The sequence below is a fragment of the Pagrus major genome, chromosome 13 (assembly GCF_040436345.1).
Source record: "Pagrus major chromosome 13, Pma_NU_1.0".
NCBI classification, from domain to species: domain Eukaryota; kingdom Metazoa; phylum Chordata; class Actinopteri; order Spariformes; family Sparidae; genus Pagrus; species Pagrus major.
In genome coordinates, this window is record NC_133227.1 from 30513784 (window position 1) to 30538450 (window position 24667).

Consider the following 24667-nt stretch of genomic DNA (forward strand, 5'->3'; position numbering starts at 1 on the left):
CGTTCAAGTCATCTGTTCATTTAATGTCACATGAGAGACTTCTGCTCCGTCATGATCCTGAAGACTGGAGACGAGTCAGTGATGGGGGAGGGAGGGGGAGGAGAGAGAGAGAGAAGGGGAGGGGTGACTGAAGTGTGAGTGTGTGTGTGTGAGGGAGAGAGAGAGAGAGAGAGGGGGAGAGAGAGGGAGAGGGGGAGAGAGAGGGAGTGCATCCAGCTCTCAGTCATTCATCTCTCGGGGAGCAGAGAGGAAACTACAGCAGGACGGAAACAAACGTTTTCTGAGGAGGAAAAAAAAGGAGGATTTTTTTTCTTCAAAGTTCTGCTTCCAGCTCCGACTTCAGAAACCTCCTCCAGCTGCACTTTTCCTTTTCATCATCATCATCATCAACCACCATCCCAAAATACTGTGCTGCTGCTGCTGTAAGCATTTCACTTCTCTCCGTCTGCTCTGGGTGGAGATACTTCTTCTTCTGCTGCTGCTGCTGCTGCAGCTGAGGACACTTTTCTCTCTGCAGACACACAAATCAAGAACTGTGCAGCTCTTGCAACTTGGAGACGCAGAGAGTGGAGCACTTTGATGCAGCGGGTGTAAAAAGGGACTGGCTGGGGTTTTTTTTTGTTGAGGAGGTGACTTCAGGAGGACGCGCTGAGATCAGAGCGCTCCTGGAAGAGCTCCGGGAAGAGGAGGAGGAGGAGGAGGAGGAAGAGGAGGAGGGCGCGTCACGCTGAGGCAGAGAGAGCATCCTCCCTACAAACACACACCCTGAAGACAACAGGCCACAGTGATCCGAGAAAATTATCAGAAAGTGATATCAAGTATTTTAGCTAAATAATCTCCTGCAGAACCAGAAAGATTTTTCTTTTTAAAAAAATCACAAAAGTCCAGATAAATCCATCACAGGGCTCCTCAGTCTTACTTAAAGTCATTTTTTTAGGGATATTATAAGAAAATCGTAGAGTTTATAATCCAGAGGAAGACGCACACGGACACCGGGGACGCCCAGCACGCCGCAGCAGAATGGATCTCCCTCCAATCAGAGGTAAGCATGAATTCATCCCGTCGCCATCCGATCTGCTGATCAACTATTGATGATTTGCGTGACCTTGGAATGAAAAAGTTCCATTGGGAATTTTGTAGATGGAATGAGGAATTATTCAAGAGATGTTTGAATCTGCAAACGAAAAGCTTTTTACTCCACATTTCTGCAGCTGTTAGAGAGTCTGCAGAGCAAAACTCACATCTGCAGACATGTAATGTGTCAGCAGGGACGAAGGACTGCAGATATTATCGACAGCTTAGTAAAAGAAATCTTACAGGGACATTTTCTTTTTCCTCTACTGGGTTCAGATCACTTTCTCCTCTTGTAAGAAGACAAACGTGCCTCTAATCGTCTCACAAAGTAGCAAAATGTCTCGAGATCAAGCCGACATTGACTTAATGAAGCAGTGAAGTTTGTTCAACTTGAAGTTTATTTCTCTCCAACTCTTTTCTCTGCTCGCTCTGTGATCTCTGGTTGGTTTCACCTCCTGAATGAAGAGATACTGAAACAGAAAATCCAACTCAGCTAAATATCTTCACACTTTTATTACTGGAGTTCAGTGGAGCGGGTGGTTTGTCCTGTTTCTCATCTCGGCTGTTGGGCGGAGAAATCGTGCAGGATGGATGCTTTTTGTTTCACTTTTAATTTCCATCGATATCTTTGTTTAACTTAAGTTAAATATTACACTGTGAGCTCCAGCCTGTGGACGCATGGAGTGAACGTCCGTCCCTTCTGGTGGACTGATCGGTCGTGTCGACATCAACGTGCCGTTTGTCTTTTTACTGACTTTTTGGCGACTTTAAACAAACTCTTCTCAATCATTGAAGACGTGTGAGAGAACAAATCCAACCGATAAACAGTCGTATTAACCAGCTGTTTGTTAATATCAGTGTGTGTGTGTGTGTGTGTGTGTGTGTGTGCGTGCGTGTAAGCGTGATGGGGACATGTGGGGTTGGGATTGATTGTCCTCAAGGTCGGATGCAGAATGTCAATACCCATCTCCGCTGGGGTGGGACTGGAGGGGCGGGTGGATGAGCAGATGATGGGACGGACTGACGGGGGGGGAGAGAGGGAGAGAAAGTGAATGAGATGAGAGGAGTGGGAGGCGGAGGGAGGGAGGGAGGGAGGGAGGGACGGATGGATGGATGGATGGATGGATGGATGGATGGGAGAGAGGGGACAGTATACGTGGAGCGGAGGAATATGGCGGATAGATGAATGAATGATGAAATGGACGGATGTTAGAGGGATGGACAGGAAGACAGGAGGAGCTAATGTACCGACTAATGTACTGCAGGACCACAAAGATGTGGAGAGAGAAAAGATTCAGAGAGAAAACACTTAGAAAGAAAAGAAAAGAAAAGAAACAGCCTGGACTGTAGAAAGAAAGGAGTAGTAATAATGGATAATATTTTCAGAAATAGATTAAACTACACACAGTAACGTTTTTATAAACGATTCAGCCCGAGACTTTTTCTTTTTCAAACGTTTGGAATAAATAAAAAATGTCGGCTAATTTACAGGATAAGAGAGAGAAATAAAAAGAAGTGAACAAAACCTGCAGACGGACAGACATCTCTGTAAGAAGACGTCAGTTATTCATCAATGACAAGAGTTTGTGCTAATGTCTTAATGTGCAGTTCCTCTGAAGGCCACTAGATGTCACAAGAGAAGCACAACAATTGAAGTGAATGATAAAAGTACAATTCTATATTAAAAAAAATGGTATAAATTTACAAAAATAACTGCATCGCTTCATTTTGCAGGTTTGATAAATTATACTTTCACTTTGCAATTTGATTCAGCAACAAGTAAATGCAGATTAATAGAACAGAAAATAATAATTTCCCCCCTAACATTCATCTCCGTCAGTCCTCTACGTTGTTGCTCCTGATGCACAGAAGTTGTCACCTCATCCAGATCTGTTTATTCTGCTCTGAACAGGCCCAGTTTGAGGCCTCGTCCTCAATAAAGTCCATTTCTGACTTTATAATCTGGAATATCACCTCACACTGTTCTTTGTTTCAGACGACTGTAAACTGAACGCTGTTGTTCAGATTCTGAGCTGTCAGAATGTGAATATTTTAACATGCTGAACTTTAACCGACTAAAGATCGACTGAAAAAAACAAAGACAAACATGACTTCTGTAAGAACACATTAAAGCTGAATAAAGAGTCCACAGTGTAGCTGACCTGGTCTGATCTGTAGTCGAGCTTTCTGATTAAATGTTACCAAATGTTTAGTGAGTGCTCAACTTATAAGTGATTGATTGATTGATTGATTGATTGACAGATCTCTGAGGCTTCATTAACTCTCTGGTCTCTACCTATATTAAGCTTTCTGTCTGAAACAACTAGCAGGACTGTTGTGATCATCTTAAACTCTGATCTTTAAATTAAAGCTTCGCAGACGCTGATGAGAAACAGGATTTTCATGCAAACTTGTAAACTTGTGTCAAACGTTTGAACGACACCAGCTGTGAATCTTTACCGTCCCCGGTGGACGGTACGTTCACACTGAACACTCAGCTGACGTCCTGACAGAAACTGAACGTCTCGACTCTCTTTCAAAGAAACATGAGCGTCAAACTGTTGTACAGGAAGCGTCGATATTCAGGAAATGGTGGAATAAAGAGACAGTTGTTGACAGAGTTAGGGTTCGTCACTTTAACTTTGAGGGACCTGAATCACACTGCAGTTAAACTGTGACCTCACGGAGCAGCCTGCTCGTCTGTACTTGTACTATAAGTGACAGAAATATGTTGTCAGCATCAGAGCACCTGGAAATGTTCAGTGCACCTGCCTGCACCTCCTGCTGCTCGTCACCTGTGAGCAACATATTATAATCCTCTGAACGCTGCACATGGAAAAACTATTTACATGCATGGAGATTTGTGGAAAGATCCACTGCAACAACCCTGAAACAGTCAGAGCAGGAAGTGGTTCAGGGTGACTCTTTTCATTGAAGTTTTTACTTTTAGGAAAACTTTAATTTTAAAGAAATACTATCGGTAAGAGCTGATGAACCTGCTGAGCAAAACATCGTCCTCTCAGCGGCCCACAGCACCTGTGCTTCGGGTGTAGCTCCGAGCTCTGAGCTACAGTTAGCAGCAGTTAGCGGTTCTTGAGCAAGAAGTAAAAGGTGTCTGTCCATCAGGAGACTCTTAAAATCACAGAGGGTTCGGGCAGAGCATCTGATGAACTGATGATCCCATTTCACCGACATCGATGTTGGTGTGACGTAAAGTGTTATCTAAATCTAAAAGCACACTGCACTCGCCCATCCAGGATACGTAGTGCAAGAACCGTTATTTATCCAACCTGCTCATGACTTTAGTTACGAGCCCTGAATCACATTAAACTGGGAGGTAAGATGATCGTGACAGCTGCTCACCATTAAGCTGAAAAACTATTTCATTCAGTCTCAAGCTGACGAGTCTACTGTGGTTATGATGCTATTTTCTGGCCAGCGTCTGCACCCGAGACCGACATGTCCTCGTGCCTAAACGACTGTGACTCCCAAAACCACATGATAACTATAACATACGACCGTTGAAGTCCGAGCGACTTCATTGTCATTGTGGTCAACATCATGAAACAATCCCAGTTTGGTTGCTTCAGGCGCAAAACAACTTGCTCAGAATCAGGAAGAGTTCATGATTTGTGTTAAAACAAGATGTCTCACAGATGTCTTTTTGTTTCACACGCCACATGGACGGATGTCTCTTGAGAGACATCCGTCCATGTGTGGACAGTGTCGCTCACCCGGCTTCCTCCTTTGCGTCCCTCATAACACTACAGCCACTATTGGCTGTACCAATTATGTACCACCATGTACCAATTAACGTAAATGTAAGTAATAAGCTGCGTGCACAGTCGACCTACAGAGACATCTTTCTTGTGAGGATGGGCTGCACTGGGAATGTGCTGTTGTACCTGTAACCACACCCAGAGTGATGTCACAGGGTCCTGCAGCACACCTGCACCTTGAACCGCTGGAGGTCAGCATGAATCGGACTTTTAGTTCCTCTTTAAAGATGAAAACATCTGGCTGAACATCACAACATTCACCACCAATGACTGAACTGAAACAGGGTGTAATGTGGGCAAACACGACCAATCTCTCTCTCTCTCTCTACATCTGGCTCCACCACTTTCATTTGTATCCTCCTCAGACTCACCCTCTCTCACTCATTCACTGCCTCTTTCCTTCCTCTCTTCCTCCCTCCCTCCCCCCTCGTTGGCTCCCCCTCTCTCCCCCGGCCTGGACTTGCTGGTCTGCAGTGTCTATTTCAGTCTTTCCGTTGGGGTCAGATTCGGCACATCCGGTATCTCATCCAGTTTATTGTCATTCAATCCCGCTGTGCTCCCGGAGGGCATCAGGAGGAAGGCCCCTGGGTCTTAGTGCCTGACGGGCCTCTCTCTCTCTCTCTCTCTCTCTCTCTCACACACACACACACACACACACACACACACACACACACACACACAGACGTTTGCAGGACTGTAGTCAAATGTTTTGACCTCATGAAGCTGCTGGTTTAATGATCTCATGTGCACCTCGTGACTTTATTCATTTATTTATTTCTTTTTTTTTTACCTGATTTTTAAAGATTCTTGTGATGACAACAGCAACACAAACATGTTTTTCATCACAGCGAATCAAAAACACACAAGTTTGATTCCTACAGACTCACATGAGATCTACAGCTGGAGGTCCAGCATTAAACCACAGAGTCATCGTTTCATTTCTAATCCAATGTTCTGGAGAACAAAGCTGAGGTAGATTCAGACCCTTAGAAACCTGTTAGCGTGTTTTTCACTTCACACAGAATTTTTACTCCAACACGGTTGATATCGGACAATTCTGCAAATTATGTTAAATTTCAACATCCGATGCTTTTAAATTTCTTGCCTTTAAATAAATCTGCACATTGGCGACATTAAGATTAATGAAAAATGTTGGTCACGGCAAACATGCTGCAGTTATTTTAAAGCAACTAAAATGCTTAGTGAAGGTTTGGGAAGATTTCAGTAACAGTTAATAAAAGTAAGGGTGTCACAATTATTATAAAAAACATCGTTCGAAATGAGCTTTCAGTTCTGATCATCGAAATCAAAAGCAGGACTGATGATTGGTAAGGAAGAAAAAAAACATATTAGCATTAGCCTGCAGCTAGCTCAGCGTTAGCCTGCAGCGTCACTTCCAGACTCCTCTCCTGTGTGATGAAGACGATCAGCTGACTGGTACCAGAGGAAACTCTGACAGCGTCGGACATGTTGGTTTATTTTCTTTTTCAGAGATCCTTTATTGGTTTGTTTGTGAAGAGGGTTCACTCTGGACAGATTAGAGAAACTGAGCTTTGTAGCAAACTGAATTTCTCTCTTCAGTTGTTTATTGTTGAATCACTGACGGCTGCTGTTTGTGGTTTATTGTGGTTATGGTTGTTAAAATGTTTGAGATTTGGAGAATCATGACACCCCTCGTAAGGATTTAAATTTACAGCAACAAAATAGTTAATTTAATAACTAAACTATAAAATGGATACAGCGATTTAATTATCTCACGGGTGGAGTGGGCTCGTGTCGGGTCCGGCCCTGTTCCAGTCTGGACTCGTTGGACTGCTGCTTTTTCTAACATTCAAACTAGTTAAATTAAAATCGATCTTCTCTGCTGCTTCAAACTGTTTGTTGGGTTATTAACAGTGACGTCACTGCAGACCTGTGCTCCCCTTGAGAATATGTTTATAACTTTAGAGAGATAAAGAGACACAGAAGTTAACCGGACGGACCGAAAGGCAGAAAAGAGAAAGAAAGTAAATGACGGGACAGCAGAGGGTCTGACAGGAGGAGGTGGAGGTGATGTGAGAGGAGAAGGAGACAGGAAGGAGAGGGCGACCCCTCCTCGCTCCGAGGCGAAGGGTCACTGCAGTCTCTTCTAAAATAGCCTCAAACCATGATGTCATCGGTGAGAGACGCAGCGATGCTCCGTCCATTAAACCCCATCGACCATCAGCAGGTCGAGGCCGGGCCCAGAGGACGGACGACGGATCAGAACAGTTCAGAGAGTTCAGTTCACTTAACAGTGAACGTAGACAAGAGGCCCAACAAACATGGTTTTGTTTGCCGTGTTTTAGCACTTCAACCTTTTTTGTATTATTATAATATTTATTATTTCTGCTCACACTTTGCTGCTCGTCGTTCAGTCAGAGGTGGAGAAAGTACTCAGATGTTGTACTTCAGTGAAAGGAGCGATACCACAGGGTAGAAACCCTCCGTGTTTCAGAATAATCTACATTATGTTATAATATTATAGGATAATAATTAATGATGCATTAATGTGTTGAAGATGGTTAAACAGCGTTATAAAGTTTATCTGCTGGGTAACTTTATCTTTATCGTATTACATCATCATTTATTTGGTGATTATATTTTATATAAACCTTCAAAGTTACTCGTCAAATTAATGTAGCGGAGTGACAAGTACAATATCAGCCTCTGAGCTGTGGTGGAGTACAAGCAGAAGAAAACTAAAGTACTCAAGCAAAGTACAAGTACATTAAAATTGTACTTAGAGTACTTGAGTAAATGTACTTAGTTACTTTCCACCACTGCTCTCAAAACTGGGTGTTGTTAGCATGAACAGTGATATTTCTTTTTATTCTGGTGTTGTGTCCACGCCAGCTGAAATATTATAGAAAGCCATTTAGTATAATTGGTATTATTGGTTGGAATAAATAATTATTAGAAATGTTTTTATTTTCAATAATTCCCAGAAATATAGAACAATATGTTTGATGATTTACAGGTAGACCTGTTCAATTAAATTAAGTTTAAGTTTTTGCAATAACCTTTATGACACAATGAGCGCAGTGACATCACTCAGTTCACAGGTGTAACGTCTCCCGACAGCTGACAAGAGAAGATATTTAGGACCTTAAACTTAACTGAGTGAATGTTAACAGTTCGTCTTCCTTTAAAACCAGCATGAAGTAAACAGTGATCGAGCAGCAGTGAACACAGGTGTGTGTGTGTGTGTGTGTGTGTGTGTGTGTGTGTGTGTGTGTGTGTGTGTGTGTGTGTCAGGCTCAGTCATCACTGATACTCCCGCAGCACAGAGGTCCATCCTCATGTTACTGACACACACACACACACACACACACACACACACACACACACACACTTCTCTCCGACTGTTTCTCAGTTGGTTTTTGCTTCATTGAAATTCATTTTTTACGTTTCACATCTCCGTTCCTGCACGACGACACTTTGTCCTGTAAAATGTTTCAGTGCTGTAGAGTGTCAGAGATCCAGAGAGGATGGATGCTGCCTCTCCTCTCCGTCCTCTCCGCTCTGAGCCAGATGGATCTTCTACTAAATAAAACAGTCACTGTGCTGGCGGCCATGTTGCTTCAGTGTTAGCCACAAAACCCTCTCCCTCTGAAGTTTCCCCCTGAACCACCTTCAGACTGTCACAAGTCAATGAGGAGGAATGCACGTGATCCAAATATAAAGATTCAGATTATTTGGCATACAAGATTTATTCTACATTTATTAGATTGATGAGAAAGTTTTCTAATTTTATTTTGTGCTTTTTTTCGTATTTGTACAAATTAAGTGAAACTTAACATCCTTATTTATTAGTTTGCAGTGTTTTCGTTCTCCTCATCTTTGTTGGTGCGTTACAGTAAATTCTGACGAGTGCTGCCACCCGTGGATCAGGAATACTGTGACACCATCGTCGTCAGAATAACAGTCGTCAGAATAATCGCTGGCAGTGGATGTGTTCAAACTTTATTTTCATGCTCTGGTTAGGGTTCAGAAAAGATCACGTTTTGGCTTCAAATACCTGGTTCTGTTGCTACAAACACAGCTGGAAGATGTCCTGACGTCACGTTAAAAAAGAAATCACTGACGTCACATTTACTAATGTTGAAACGCTGCCTCGAACATGTGGTCACCCAGCTGTGACTCCGCCTCCTCCTGACATCACAGTCCACACAAACATACACATTTTAACAGAAACATGAAATGAAACGGTTCATCAGGCGGCTCGGCTGCTGTCCTGCCTCACGTCACTCGTATTTACGTCTTCATGCAGATGTGTGTTATAAACAACAGCTCCATGGCACCACACACACACCCACACCTACCCCAACACACACACACTCACACACACACACCCACCCCAACACACACACACACACACACACAGCCTTCAGCTTCACTTGTAATGTGAGAGGGGAGGGTGATGCCTGTACCACCCTCCAACATCCTCTAACACACAGACACACACACACACACACACACACACCTCCCAGCTGTTGTTGCCTGTGGGTTGATAACAGACACTTCCCAGCAGAGCCAGTCTGCATCATCAACCCAAAACAACTGTAGCCCTGAGTGCAGCCAATCAGAGCAGCCGATTCAGGTCACGTGACGATGCTGATAGCAGGACCGTCGAGACAGACACACTTTGTCCGATGTTTTGCTTCACAATGTGTGCTAGAAAATCGATGTAAAGAGCAAATACTTGTTGTTTCTCCTCTGGTTCTGATCATTTAGGCCACAGCTGCTGACCTCCCATGATTCATAGTCACCACAGTAAACCTGTTTTCCCTTTGGCTGGTGCACGTGAGAGGAGTTTCAGTAAAATAAGCTGAAATGCACATCACGAGCTCCCACAGCTCCGCTGACGTCTTTAAATGTTTACAGTTCAAAAGTCAGTTAATTTAAAGTGACATACAAGGTTAATTATTACATTTAAGAAATGAAACCAGACGAGCGTCGTCGTCTAGTTTTCTGATGATAAACTTTGTTTCAGACTTTAAAGCGACGCTCTGCTACATTTTTCCATCCTAGACTCAAACTTTTGGACGTGACTGGCAGTATTGGTGTCGTGTCGGGGGAGTTGGCAGAGTTGGGCTCAACCAGTCAGTAAACATGAGGTCATGGAAATGGACGGCAGGCCTCTTCTCTTTAACAATTAGATGGACTGATAGGCGGGCAGAGGACGAGCGAGCCGCGGCCGCCGCTCTGCCTGATGAGATTAGTCACCAGGACTTCTCCTCTCTCCTACCACTAATTTGAAAATGCATCCTCGTCTCACCAACCTGGACCTCCTTATCTGCTCCTTTATGGCCGGAGCTGTGGGAGGAGGGGGAGGGAGGGGGAGACACGGCTGAGGGGGGAGAGCGCCTTCAGGCTGAGACTCTCCTCAGAGAGGCCGGAGGACAGGAAGAGGTTTTTTGTTTTTACAGGACGGCTCGCTAATCAGCTCTCCTTCCCTCCCAGTGATGGATCTCCACTCCTGGGTTTCATCCACATCCTCTCGTCTCCTCTCTTATTGCTTTTCACTGCATTTTCCCCCCGAAGCTTCTGAAATTAACCGTTTAGCTGCACACAACAGGACACTGAAACAATGTGATGATAGTTCATCAGTTTTCAGTGACGATATGACAAATGAACACAACTCTGAGCCAAAAGTAGAGATTCAAATTTAAAGAAAATGTTGTTTTTGATCTTAATTTACACGTGAACAGTTTTGATTAGTGGATCAAAGTTAATTGAGGCTGAAACAACTAATTAAATTAATCTATAGAAAGAAACAAACCTGCAAAAGTTCTGGAAGTTGATCAAACTTTTAAATAGTTTTTTCAAGCATTTTTGCCGCTTTGCATCTCTGGAGGTGAATATTTTGTCAACTTGAACTTTAAATTGTTACATTTTCTACATTTTTCTGTATTTTATAGAATCCAGAAAGTAATTAACAGCAAATTATGTATCATAATGTACATTATCATTACAATAATCAGTTTGTTTGTTTCATAGGTGATTTGAAACACCTGTATGTTTGTTGTTCTGCAGGGCGGGACTTCATAAACGTTCTTTGGATTTTCAGACGATGATGCACTTTGAGTTTTTGTTTACGTCTCTGTATAACTTCCTGAGTGCTGGACGAGATTTTCTCCTGACAAGGTGAACCAGTAACTAACAGTCCTGATTGAGGGCTGCATGTAATCAAACCTGCACAGCTGCTTTTCACAGAGCGCTCTGTTAACAGAAAGTTGATCACGCCAACAGTTTGACTGCAGAGCTGCCAAACATGTTGACATTTGGGGAAATTAGCATGTTGGCTCATCTGTGAGCCTTTCTATTTATTGATTTATGGTTTAGTTGATAGGAACAGATACAACACATTCAAATTTGTTACACCTGTCCCCCGCAAGGCCTTTATGAAAACCAAGTTACCCGTCACACTCACCTCTGTACTGATGGAGACACATGTTGTTTACATGCTAACATTTGACACAGGGTTTTAATATGGCTGCTGCTGTGGCTCATGTGTTCATGTGCAAACAATGTGCACAATGTTTTCTTGAATACGAGCTAAAAGTCTACAAACATTAGCAGCTCTTACAGCGTAGACACAATAAAATCCAGCAGGAAGCAAGAAAAGAAAATGAATTATCTTGTGAAGAAGAAACACGGCGGTCTCAAGGTTGAGTCGGATAGAGAAACTAGAAACCAGAAGATTAAACGAGGGCGGGTGAGCTAGCTGTGAATGTTGAACTTCCCCAGCGTGGGAAAGATGTGTGGGGGTTTTAAAATACTGTGGCGATCTGACGAGCACTTCGTTTGCAGCTTTACTGACACCTTCATGATCACAGTGTCTCCACTCAGCCACAGTCCTCAGCAGAGACAGATGACCAAAAAACAAGAGAGGAGAAGATATTCAACCGTTTCTCTTTTGTTCAGTTTAAAAACGAACTGTAAGAGAATCTGGACTGAACATCCTTCATACATGACCAGTGTTTTATTAAAGTATGTGTGTGTTCACGTGGCCGGAGGTTTCTGCTGCTGCCTCTCACCTCCTCCTCCTCCTCCTCCTCCGTCTCATCTCCTGATCTGAGCAGCTTTAAATGCATTTCCATTTGGCCTCATTACTCTCTGAGAGGACTGGCACCACGAGAGGAGAGCAGCTCATCTCTCCCCTCGGCCACTTGGCAACACTGCACTTTCTTTCAGGATGTATAGCTGAGTGTGTACAGTGTGTGTGTGTGTGTGTATGTGTTGGTCGGGAGGGTTTCTACTGTATCATACACACACACACACAAACACACACACACACAAACACTTTCCCTCAGATATTCGGCTCAGTTCTGTGTTTTCATTCATCTGATGTCTGAGCAGGAAATCAAATCAGCTGCATATTCAGCTTCACTTGGACGTTTGATTTAATTTAGTCTTTCTGCTCGTGCATTTACTGAACCTGTAAGCAAATTTACATTTACCTTTTAAGCATTTAGTTGCAGTCTTAGTATGAGAAAACAAAGCAGTGTAGTGCACCTCCCGTCAGAGCAAACAGGAAAGATAAAGACTGAATTTGTACTTTTTGGGTGAACTGTTCCTTTAAGGCGTCTTCGTAGCAGCTTCAGTATTTAGCTGTGGGTTCTGTTCGGTCGGAGCCACAAACCCAAAACTTTATATTTATCAACTGGTTTTCTAAAATTAGACAACGAGATCGTCTTTTAATGAGATTGTGCTGATGGTAAACTCATCACCTCCAGCAGGAAACACTCTGTTAATTAGTAAACTAAAACCTCTTTTGATAAGAAACCTGAAGATCTCACAGTTCCTCCATCGTCTCTGCTGGTCGAGGCTGCCAGCCTCTCCCGTCTGCAGGTGGGTTTCCTCCGCGGCAGCAGCAGCTGTGTTCAACAGATGCTAAATTACAGTGTGGACCTCGTGCTCGTATCTCTCTGGCTCTGGCAGGCTAATAATAGCATTAGCCTGAGCCGTGGAGAACCTCAGCGGTCATGATGACATGGCTGATGGTTGTGTGGAGGCTGTGCTGCCAAACTCTGTCTTTGATCAAGTGCTGCTCAAGTATTTGGGAAGTCGTATGTAGGCTACTGTTCGCCGTATGCTGTCCTCTTCCTGCCAGTGAATGAGAAAGAAATCTGAATTTGTTTGCTTTTTAATAATCATGTGATTCTGAAAGCAGCAGGATGTTTCCTGCTTCGTAACACATAATATCTAGTATTATAATAACACCATATCAGAGCGACTCTGTGAGTGTTTGGTCAGAGTCTCATCCTGTCCGTTAAACACTCGGTGATTTCATCTTTGGATTTTGTGTTGCTGCAGTTTGACCTTCAGTTGGTGACACAGACCAGAAATAAAACACACGAGTTCCTGTGCTCCAGAATTCAGACCTCATCTGGACCGGAGAAAAACATAAAGAGTAGACATGTACAAGTGAAAACAGTCAGATTCATAACTTTAAGTGGAAACGCTACAGGTGCATTCATTCCCACATATCTAATAAGATCCTCATCCACATATTTAAACATAAAATATAAGAAAACTTGTGATATAACAAATATCTGCCTTATCGTACGTAATCAACTGGGGAAGCAGAGTTGTTTTATTGCTTTCTATATTCTGAAGGCCTGATTAATAAAACATTTTATTCCTAAAAACATGAAAAATATGGATTTTCTTTGTGGCTGTTGAAAGTATTTTCTGATGATTCTCCACTATGTGAATAACAACAACATGAATCAAGAATTTTTAATCTGGCTTCATCCAACGTTCACGTTTCTGTTGTGGAAATGGATGCACAACTGTTCGATCAACTGTCTGTCAGACAAACCGGTGATTTAAAAAGGTGTAGTTCATGTGGCGTGTCATATATTCTAACATAATTCTGCTCTTTAAAGTTGTATTTGTTGCAGACACGGTAATAGAAATGATGTGAGAGTGTTCGTCTGGAATCTGAGAGATTTTCCTCACATGCTGTAACTTCTCAAAGACAAAAAGATTTCAAACATCCGGCTGTAATCCTGCTCGTTTCAATATAATGAACAAAACTTGGATTCGTCGACACCACTAACCGCCATCGCTTTCTGTCTGTGTGTTTGCAGGTTTATCTGATGTGCCGTGAGCGTTGGGAGCACCTTTCCCCGGCCCCGGCCTGCAGCCCTGGTGCCGCCCAGCCTGGCTCGGCAGGATGGACCCTGCTCATTCCTTCAGGGGGGAGCTGGACGGGATGGACCTCCAGCAGGTGCTGTCGCTTGACCAGATACGTGCCATCCGGGCCAACAATGACTATGTGGAGAGGCCCGTGGCGCTGGAACCAGCGTCTCAGTCCGGATTCTTCTATGCCCATGAAGACCATTACCCTCATGGAGTATTCCCCCACCACGCCCAGTCGTCCTTCCACTCAGCCCTGCCCCGCAGCCAAAGTCAGCAGCAACCCGCTCACCTGTCCCACCTGAGCCGATCCAGTACCATAAGCTCTTCCATGTCTCGGACCAGTGCCACCTCAGACCAGCGGCTACTGGCAGGTCTGACACCATCTCACTCTGGCCCTGGCTCGGTGGTCCGCTCTCAGCCTAAAGGAGAACTCAAGCCTGATACTTCTTTCGGTAAAGGCCTGACAGAGGACGAAGCCGAGCTGGGTCATTTGTTCATCTGCGAGCGGTGCGGTCGCTGTAAGTGCCAAGAGTGCTGCGCCCCCCGCCGCCTGCCGTCCTGTTGGGCCTGCGGACAGCGCTGTCTGTGCTCCGCTGAGAGCGCCGTGGAGTACGGCACCTGTTTGTGTTGCGTTAAAGGCCTGTTCTACCACTGCTCCGCCCAGGATGACGAGGATAACTGTGCTGACCGGCCGTGCTCCTGCGCTCCAGCCCACGCCTGTGCCCGCTGGGGCACCATGGGGCTGCTGGCGCTCTGCCTGCCCTGCCTCTGCTGCTACCCCCCTGCCAGGCTGTGCCTTGCCCTGTGCCAGCGTGCCCACGACCGTGCCACGCGCCCCGGCTGCAGGTGCAGCAACACCAACACTGTGTGCCGCAAGATTTCCGCCTCCAACCCCAACCCCGGTCATCCCTCGCTCCGTAGCAAGGCCCTGGAGAAGCCATTATGACAGGCCTGGACGGGGGCCAGGTGAATCCATTTCCCCTCAGCCGTCGCCAAAGCAACGCTGTCGCCAACAGCACCGCAGCTGACATTGTGACGACAATGCCATCGTGACCCACCTACCTACATATGACAAGCCAACCAACCAACCCACCATAAAGTGTTGTTCACCTAATGTACCTTGAATTTTCTCCAGCTCCGGAGGGACCAAAGCTTTACTGTGCCTGTTCACGTTGGAGACTTCATGCCTGAAAACAAAAACTCTCGTCCTGAAGAAGAAGAAGCTGTCGTGCTTTGCTGGACTGCCCTTCAACCTTAACCAGACAGAAATCACCTCTCTCTGCATCCTGTGGCGTATCCTGGACGTGTAAAATCTATTTATTTATTGTTGAACTTCCTTCCTCCTCAGCCTTTGCAAGAGAAAAAACACAGAGATGGGCGATGGACCAAATCAGGAAGGAAAGACGCCCGAGGCAATGTGCACGGTCTATGCCAACAGAGTTTCTGCTCTCTAGAAACAGAATCAGATGACGGATGGGAGATCGAGGACTTGGACCGCAAAGACGTTCAGAAAACTCCACAGAAGGTTGAAGATGAAAGAATGAACTGTGGAGAATATCAGACTGGGACTGAGCAAAGCACCGAGGCATCAAGTGAGAACAAAGACACTGTTAACACACCTGTAACAACAGTTTGACACCAAAAAGGGACCATGCACTGTACGAACTGAGTCAATCTCAAAGCTATTAAGCTCATTTGTAAAAGGAAAAGCACTGTGAGGCAGACGGACAACGTTTTCCCTGAATGGGGGATTATTTAACCGGAGGGAGGGTGCATCCATTGTGACTAGGCAGCGTGTGTGTGTGTGAGTGTGTGTCCTCCTACTGTACAACAACCTGCGTATGTAGAGCTTGTGTGTGTGTGTGTGTGTGTGTGTGTGTGTGTGTGTGTGTGTGTGTGTGTGTGTGTGTTCTGTCAGCAGAAGAAGCCTCCCTCGTCTTATTTTTAGCAGCGCTGCTTCAGTGGAGCTCTGAGGAGTCTGGTCGGGTTTCCTCCACAAGTCAGTCTGTCGCCAGCCTCCCTCCTCTGACCGACCTCCTTCACTGCCCCCGCCTCCATCCCTCTTCTCCTCCCATCCTCCAATCAGAACGCGCTCCCCTGAACCATCTTTGTGTCTCAGTCAGTTAGTACCTTCATCCAGAATGACTCGCGGTAGAAAAACAAAGCGAATCACAATGTAAACACAGTAAAATTAAACCAGGGAGACTTTACTTCTGCTCAGATTCAAGGTTCAGTTTAAGGACATCTTTAAACTCTTAACCCACCCAACGGTGGACTCAGGGTTTGTTTTTTGACTTCTGTAGTTTGCAAAGCTTCTTAGCAGTAAAAAGTCATCTGGACCACCCCGAAGTGCCCCGACACACCAGGCCATTGGTCGGCCATCGACGGGCCACCTGTGAGAGTCTGTGGCCACAGTTTTTGCAGTGTTGGCACCGACTGAGCTTATTGAACTGGTGAAACACTGTGAAAAATACTGACATCTTTAAATTTCTTCTTTAAAAACGCAAAGACCCTTCATTTACTGCCAAAGCAACAGATCCTCACATTTAACAAGCTGGAACCAGACGATGTTTGACTGAAACTATTAATTAAACTATCGAAATAGTTAAAGCAATACATTTTCTTTTAATTGACCAGTTGATTACTCCACTAATTGTTGCAGCTCTACTTTAAATATCCCATCAGTCTGTTAGTTATATCTCCACCTCTTCTCAGAAGCTTTGAGAACATGGACCTTCATGAGGCTCAGGTCCTCCAGACTTCATGAACTCTTCATGAAAATGAAAATCTCCCTCTCATAATCTCAAACAACAAAAAACTATCACAACCAAATCCAACCAGTGAAATCCGGCTGACCAGAGGCGTATGTTTCCCACCACCCTGTATACCGTATATCCCTGCTGCCTCGTCCGACTCTCCTCTTACGCTCAGAGGGCTAAAAGCCTCCAGTTCCTGGTCCGCAGAGAGTTGATCAAACAGGCAATTAGCTTCATGATAGCTCTTAATGGGCCGGAGAAGAATGGAGCGTGGGAGGGAGGGAGGGAGGGAGGGAAGGAGGGAGGGAAGGAGGGAGGGAGGGAGGGAGGGAGGTGAGGGGACAGGATGGTGTTTGGCAGATGGACAGCTGATGGAGAGGAGGGAGGAAGGAGAGAGGATGAAGATGGTGCAGCTGCTTGACTCCTTTTTTTACGTTAAAAAATTACTTTCATCACTTCATTCAGCACTTCAGGTACAGAAACGTCACGTAGCAACAGAGGAGGCTGATAAAGAACACACACACACACACCAACACACACACACACAGGGTCAGGTGTGTGTACGCTTGTGTGTGTATGCGCGTGTGCGTGTACATGTTTTTAAGAGTGTGTGTGCGTGTGTGAGAGTGTGTGTGTGTGTGTGTCCAGGTGCTGCAGCACAGACACACAAACTGACCTGATTTGTTAAATGTTACTTTGCTATATTTTTATATGTAAATATTAACGCTGTAACTATTTTTATTCTGCTTCATTTGGTTTCTATGAGATTGATGTTATTACAGCTGTTTTTCCATTATAGTGATTATTTACTTAATTTACAGTCCACTCGTGATCAAGTCAGGAACTTTTGGGGCAACTGACGGCAAACGCTGATCGAGGACCATCACGTCCACGACCAGAGACATCTGTAGCATCAAGTATCAAAAGCTGAGCTTCCGTCTTCTTCCTGCTGGCCTGAAAGTGAACAACGAGTTTGTGTCTCACAGTTCGTCTCTTGTCTAACATCAGTGCAGCTGTGATCACTGCTGCACGTTGTAAAGAGTCGACTCAGTCTCCAGGATATAATGTCAGCAGTTAATGTTTCTACAAACCACAGATACGTCCGAGGTCCACGTGTACCAAACGTTTCATATGATGTTCACCTTATATATGTTTATTAGCTGACTGACAGGAGGTGGACAGGATGGTGGTGGAGGCCGCAGATTGAGTCAGACAACAGGATATTTTTAAAGGACACCTGGAGACGTTTCCATCTGTGATCGTGGTGATCAAAACAGGCATCTTGAACCAAACCACGATGTTTCCTAAACCTAACCAGAGCATCAGCACAGAGCTGTGAGAAATAGAAATTAAACCTAAAGAAACGTTCAGTTTGAACTTATCAGTGGTTTTGCAGAAACATACTCAGCTAACATTTATTCTGGTGAAGGGCTGAAAGAGCTGCTGCAGCTTTTTGTTGCAGGATGAAAACGTTCAGGCTGTACGCTGAGCTCTCTCTTTTTTTTTTTTTTTTTTACCAATTTTTGATTGAGAATGAAAATCTTGACACCCCTACGTCTTACAGATGTGTAACAAGGCAGATGTGCAGATTTAACGGCTTACAGTAAAGTTAAAAGGTTGCACAAGTCTACAGGAAGATATTCACCAATCAAAGTTGTTCTTCACTGTTTTGAAGAATCCAGATTCAGCATCCTAAATATGTTTTATGGTTCATGTTAAAGGTTTTAATGTGCTGTTTGTGTCCAGGATGTGTGAATGTTGCCCCAGATGTTTCTGTGCTCATCACTGGTTTCACTCTGACAGACTGTGGAGACACGTTCAGCTCCAACAGCTTCTTGTTTTTATTTTTAAATGTTGCAACTTTCTCCACTTACCATCAACATTATGATCATTATTATTATTATTATTAGAAGTATTGGCAACCAAAATAATCATAATCTATAACTGACACACAGGTTGACATCATGTCCACAGTAATGCTGATGAATTTGAAAACATTTTTTCCAACATGTTCACTTAATAAGCAGAACAACGCTGACGTACGCTCGTCACAGCAGCCATTTTTAATAACTTGCTGGCACGTCCTCTCCTGCATGCTCGCTCTGTGAATGATACACAACCACAACGCTTCAGAAGCTGCAGAAGCTGCAGAAGCTGCAGAAGCAACCTCTGTGTGTGCAGACGCTGCAGGTCCAACATGTCTGCTCATACAAGGAACAAAAAATGTGAACAGAAACTTTTCAAATTGAACTGCATTACTGTGGACACAGCCTCAGATGGGTTCCACACACACACACACACACACACACACACACACACACACACACACACACACAGTCTCCTCTACATTGGCTGGATGTCTTCAGTCACATCTTGGTGCTCGGACGGGGACGTGAGGAACATTTATTTGCACCTGGATTGTTTTCTATCTGAGCTGGATGACATCTTCAGTCATCCAATCACAACCTCTTTAGTTTGCAATGTTTTGTATGTACTTCATATACACACAGAGCGGTGGAAGCAGTGCATTGTGGGGGCTCAACGTAACGCGACTTCCAGTGATTCTCAGTTTAAAATGAGTGATTTTAGAGTTCATGTTTAAAATATCTGATTACGTCTTTTCAGATTTGTGTTTTCTAGATTTATCTTGTGAAGTGCAACTAAATGCATTTTTACTGAAATGCAGGTTTTTGCACATTTACCAGAAATCAGATGTATTTGCATTTTAAAAACATCCAAACGAAGGTTGAGGAGCACTGATAGGAGAGCTGGTTAATGAGATGGTGGCAGTAAAAAGCTGCATCTGATAAATTCAAGGTAGATTTCAGGTGTCTGAACGAGATTTAACGACAGCTATAGTGATCACAGAAAGTTCTGTTGAAAAAAATCTGTTGATGATTTCCTCAATTAATCAATTAACCGGTCGGAAAATGGTGAAAAATGCCGATCAGAAAATATTCACATTTAACAAGCTGGCATCAGAGAATCTTTTAAAAATGACTCAAACTGATTATACGATTATCAAAGCTTTAGTTTTTGGAGGATTTATTTCTTAGTGCAGTCGACACTTTCATTAATGGTTCTGCATCTTGCACACCTCACCTCTGCTGACCCTGCTGCTGTGTGTATCTGCATGTACAGATAAAACGTTTCCAATATGCAAATCTTTAAAATTTCCAAACGTTGGAGACGTTTCTCCCTCAGGACCGGAGCTCACGTCAGGAACCTGGCCGACGCCGTTACGTACGCAGGCTGCCACTATAACCACTAAACTTCTCCTCGTGTCTCAGCAAGCATCGCTTTTGGTACAAATTGGCATCTTGTATGTTGTTAAAAGAATTTAAGGAGAGTATATGGAACAAATATATATAGAAATCTATCTAAAATGAATATATTATATATGGAACAATATGCATTTCATACGTTCTGTTCTCACTGCTGACATTGCTTCATGGGTATTTATTTGAAACGGTTGCAACAATGGTGGTCACAGTAATCAGAGGACGGTGATGATGAGTGAGGTATTTATTTTACAGATGAAGAGCACCGATGTCGTCGTTGTTGTTGGTCTTTTTGTTTGTTCGTGTGTTCCTCTTGGTGTGGTGTGGCTGCTGCTACCCTCCTGGCTAAAGATGAACCAATAAAAAGGAGTTTCCAAACAGGACGGCTGTGTGACTGACTCACTTCATGATGTAACGTGCTGCTGCGCCAACCCATCGATAAACTGACACATTATTGAATCGATACATTAATATAACTGATCTACGTGGTTCAGGCATGAAAGTAAATGTAGCGTATGTGTTGGCTTAGTTAGTTAAAGATTGAGTAACATATCTTCTGTTCTTCAAACAGAAATACAAACATGACGCTGTGGTTCAACAGGCAGCTCTAGCATCAGCAGCTAGCTTAGCCCTGGTGACTGCACGAAGAAGACACAACGTGAAGCTACATGAGACAAATGTGAGATCACCTGGAAGCTCATCTCTTGTTACCTGTAGTCACATTCAGACCGCACTAACGTTTATCAGCAGTCTGTTCAGTGAACACAGAGACACCTGAGAGACATCAACCCTCCAGCAAACTCCAACAAGCCGACCTCCTCGTCCTTTATACAGTGTTAGGATGAGTGACTGTGATGACACCTGCACAAGACAGCTGCCAAGCAACGGATACTTTTCGAGAGACATTGTGGTGAAAAAACACGATATCCTGAATGAGACGTCAGAACAATGTCCAGCTGTTTGTATCAACAGAACCAGAACAACATAGAGAAATATAAAGTTTTAACACATCTGTGGTTTGCAGAGACGTGCAATGCCAACATCTGTTCAGGGTCGCGACACCGGACTCCAAGATGTCAGAATGAAACCTGCTCACAGAGCGTGTGTCTCATCAGTACGTCTCCACTGGGACTTGCTCTGAGTCATAACTGGCCTTGTTTGCATGTTTAGGTGTTTTACAAAAGCCAACTATGGAGAGATGCTTTCAGGACCAGAGGAGAGTTAAGAGTTATTAAGGAACAGTTCACCCAAAAAGTAAAGTTTAGTCAAAGTCCAAGTGTCCCATCTGAACTGAACTTGAAACATTATACCCACTTCAGACGGGGTGCATGCTAACTCTGTTAGCTCAGCAGCTACAGTTAAGAGTTAATCGTAATGAAGGGTGTAAATAACATCTTTTCAGGCTTCTGGAGACTTGGATTGCAGCAGACGAGCTGTATGGAGCCATTTGATATTTTTTTGGTTGTTATTTTCTCCAGCTGCTTCAGGTGTTTAGCAGAATGCTGCAACGCCGTTTACTGTGAAGCTCCAGAAATGTTTTGTGGACTACGAGACTTCAGCTGACTTTCTTCAACATGGAGGGAGGAGATGATGACTGAACTTTACTTTTTGGGTGAACTGTTCCTTTAAGCAGCTGAATGTTTTGTGTAATCTTCAGCTCCGGCTCATCGTCTCAGACTTTAAAGCTCAGTCACTGGATTTCACACAGTCGCCATCGTCGTGCTGATGTGTTGACGCTTCGTGTCCATCAAAGCTCGTAAAGTTCTCCAACTGTCAGTCACCCATCGACCTCCAGACGCTTGAATTAACTCCTCCCACCTCGCAACCGTTTGATCGAGCAAATTAAAACATCTCTGGATCATCTCCGTTACTAATTAGACACCTCTGAATGCTTCGGATGAAACTCGGTTGTGTTTTTTTTTTGCTGACATCGTTAGAAATGCTGAGATGAAGTGTGTTGAGATGTGGGTGAAGTCAAACAACAGTTTTATAAACGAGGCCCCCCGGTGCTGCACTCCCCTCACTTTACTCTGTAGGGCCCATAAATAAGTAATCAAGGCTGGGTCACACTAATGGCTTCCCAGAGCACTGGATACAGATGTGTGTGTGTGTGTGTGTGTGTGTGTGTGTGTGTGTGTGTGTGTGTGTGTGTGTGCATACGAGAGACATGCAAAAGGAGATGAGGAGAGAGAGGAGAGGGATTATTAGAGGAAGAGAAACAACACGCAAATGTGTGTGTGTGTGTGTGTGTGTGTGCACGTGCAGCCTCTCTGTTCATCATCTCAAATCAAAGTGCATTAAAGCAGCAGAGCTCTTAGCATCTTCCAGCCGTGCACACTTCCCTCTGGAGCCACACACACACACACACACACACACACTTTCTCTGTCATTTGTGACACACAAACACTAAGTAGACAGTGTGTGTGTGTGTGTGTGTGTGTGTGTGTGTGTGTGTGTGTGTGTGTGTGTGTGTGTTAAAAGTGTGTGAGAGAGAATAAATAAATTATGCATGGATGTTTCCCCTCCACAAGCTTTTACCAATAAACCCGTTCACCAGCTCTGGGCTCTGACCTGGTAGCCTGACAGTCAACCCTGTACACAAAAAGGTTGCCAGTTCAATTCCACAGCTTCCATGTTGCTGACCTTTGTTTGGGCTTCACCTGCTGCAGGTAAACTTCTGTCTCTGTCCACCTTCCTTGACCTCCGACCCTTTTGTTAACAAAAACTGACAGAAAATGTCCGTAAATCACCTTTTTTCATGACCAACACGAGACGAGACGAGACGAGACGAGACGAGACGAGACGAGACGTATCATGCCGCGGTGAGTTCTCAGTTTGCTGTAACAAAATACTGAATGAATGAGCCTAGCGTCCAGGCTAACGATAGCTGGGTTAATGTGTTAGCTAACGTCAGTTTGCTAGCTTCAAAGCTTGTGAATGAAACATGCAGAGTTTGACAACTAAATCTTAAAACTTGTCTGGGACGAGAAAACGTTCTGGTCAGACCAATGAAAACCTTTAATACCAGAACCACGTTGTGTTTTCATGTGTCTGTCTCGTTTGTTGGTTTGTCAGCAGGTTTACAGAAAAACTACCAAACAGATTTACACCAAACTTGGATGGAGGACGAGTCTCAGCCCAGAAAAGACCTCGTTAACTTTTGGTGTAGATCCAGATAAAAGGGACGCATCCAGTCCAACATCGCGACATTGGGTGTTTTTCAACATTTTTGTTCATTTCTCAGGGAATATTGTATGAATCATCTTCATGGAAAAAAATAAAATCAGGTGTATTTACATGGCTGCTATCTATGAGCTTGAATGATGGTTAAGTAGTTATGAGTGGTTTGAAATTTGGAGTGGTACAGCCCAGTTTAATATTGGATTATGGTTGAGGCGTGTGGTGGAGGTATGCGCTCTACTGAGTGGCATTCTAGTTTAATTACACCGTCTTGTAGCGTCCTCTTCATCTGAAACGGTTTAATGGCACCGACCGGAGAGTTAGCGCCACAGCTGTCTCAGTGAACCTGCGTGACAGCAGCGTATGTGAACACATTATTTGGTGATTTTCTGGATGGAAACTTGACTTCAGATTATTTTGAGAGGGAAGGAAGAAAACATGGGAAAACAAAGTGAGCACAGCTGGAGAAACAGCAGGAACACCTTATAACATGCAGGAGAAATGCATGTTTTAGTCCATATCAACAGACGTGGGCATCAGCGCCACACTGACATGACAGCGTCCATGATGCCGACTGGTTTATCCCCCGTGTGCCTGATGGATCGTCACCTCGGGCTCTGACAGCGACGTATTTGAGAAACAAGTGTACTTTGATTGAGCAGAAGAAGCTCTCTGTCCTCCACTCCACTGATGAGACAGGCCGATGAGTGATGCCACTTCCAGCCGTGACCTCCGACCCCGCCGTTAAAAGCAGTGGGCGTCCAGAGGTGAGGAGCCGCCCTCCGCCCTGCCCGACCTCCTACCCTCGCCAACTCGTGCATCTTCACTGTGGCCCTCGTTGTTCCTATACAGGGCGCTGTCCTGGTGCACCCTGGGAGTCGTCCTCACAGCCTCTCAGAGACAAAACCGCCTGTCCGTCACACACCCATACAGCTGTCAATCACCCCTGCAGCCATTCATGTGTTTACACAGACAGAGGCAGTCCACAGAGGAGCGTCACACACACACACACACACACACACACACACACACACACACACACACACACACACACACACACACACACACACACACACACACACACACACCTCTGTGGTTTATAGCTGTCAATAACCACACAACAAAAACACAGTAACAGGACTGAAAGGAGATCAGAGGTCAGCAGCAGGAGGTGGAGGGGTTCAGTGTCTTGCTCAGGGACACTTCAGCAGGGTGAATTTCCAAACTCAGAGTACAGTGAAAGAAAGTAAAGTTGTAGCTACAGATCATCGCTAGTCACGTATAAAAACACCAAAAAGGTAAAATATCACAGAAGTCACGTTCAGGTGTGTGTTTGCACTGAACAACACTGCTTTTAACCACAGAAGAAGAAGAAGAAGAAGAAATCCTAAAATGATTGTGGGAAAGTTTCAATCTTCTGTTTCAG

General features: G+C 44.3%; 1 protein-coding gene and 1 long non-coding RNA gene across 2 annotated transcripts in view; one reads left to right on the forward strand and one right to left on the reverse strand.

The window, feature by feature from the left end:
* LOC141007432 (uncharacterized) overlaps positions 1 to 24667 on the reverse strand; it is a 54987-nt gene that overhangs the window by 21206 nt on the left and 9114 nt on the right. The gene's annotated exons all lie outside the window — the stretch shown is intronic.
* On the forward strand, positions 836 to 16973 carry LOC141007444 (protein sprouty homolog 3). Its single transcript, XM_073479808.1, has 2 exons — positions 836 to 1042; positions 13973 to 16973. Exon 2 carries the CDS (start codon positions 14059 to 14061, stop codon positions 14968 to 14970), a length of 912 nt encoding a protein of 303 aa, XP_073335909.1. The 5' UTR covers positions 836 to 1042; positions 13973 to 14058; the 3' UTR covers positions 14971 to 16973.

What these genes read in the sequence shown, in the direction of transcription:
- LOC141007444 (XM_073479808.1), top strand. Translation starts at nt 14,059, where the DNA reads ATGGACCCTGCTCATTCCTTCAGGGGGGAGCTGGACGGGATGGACCTC.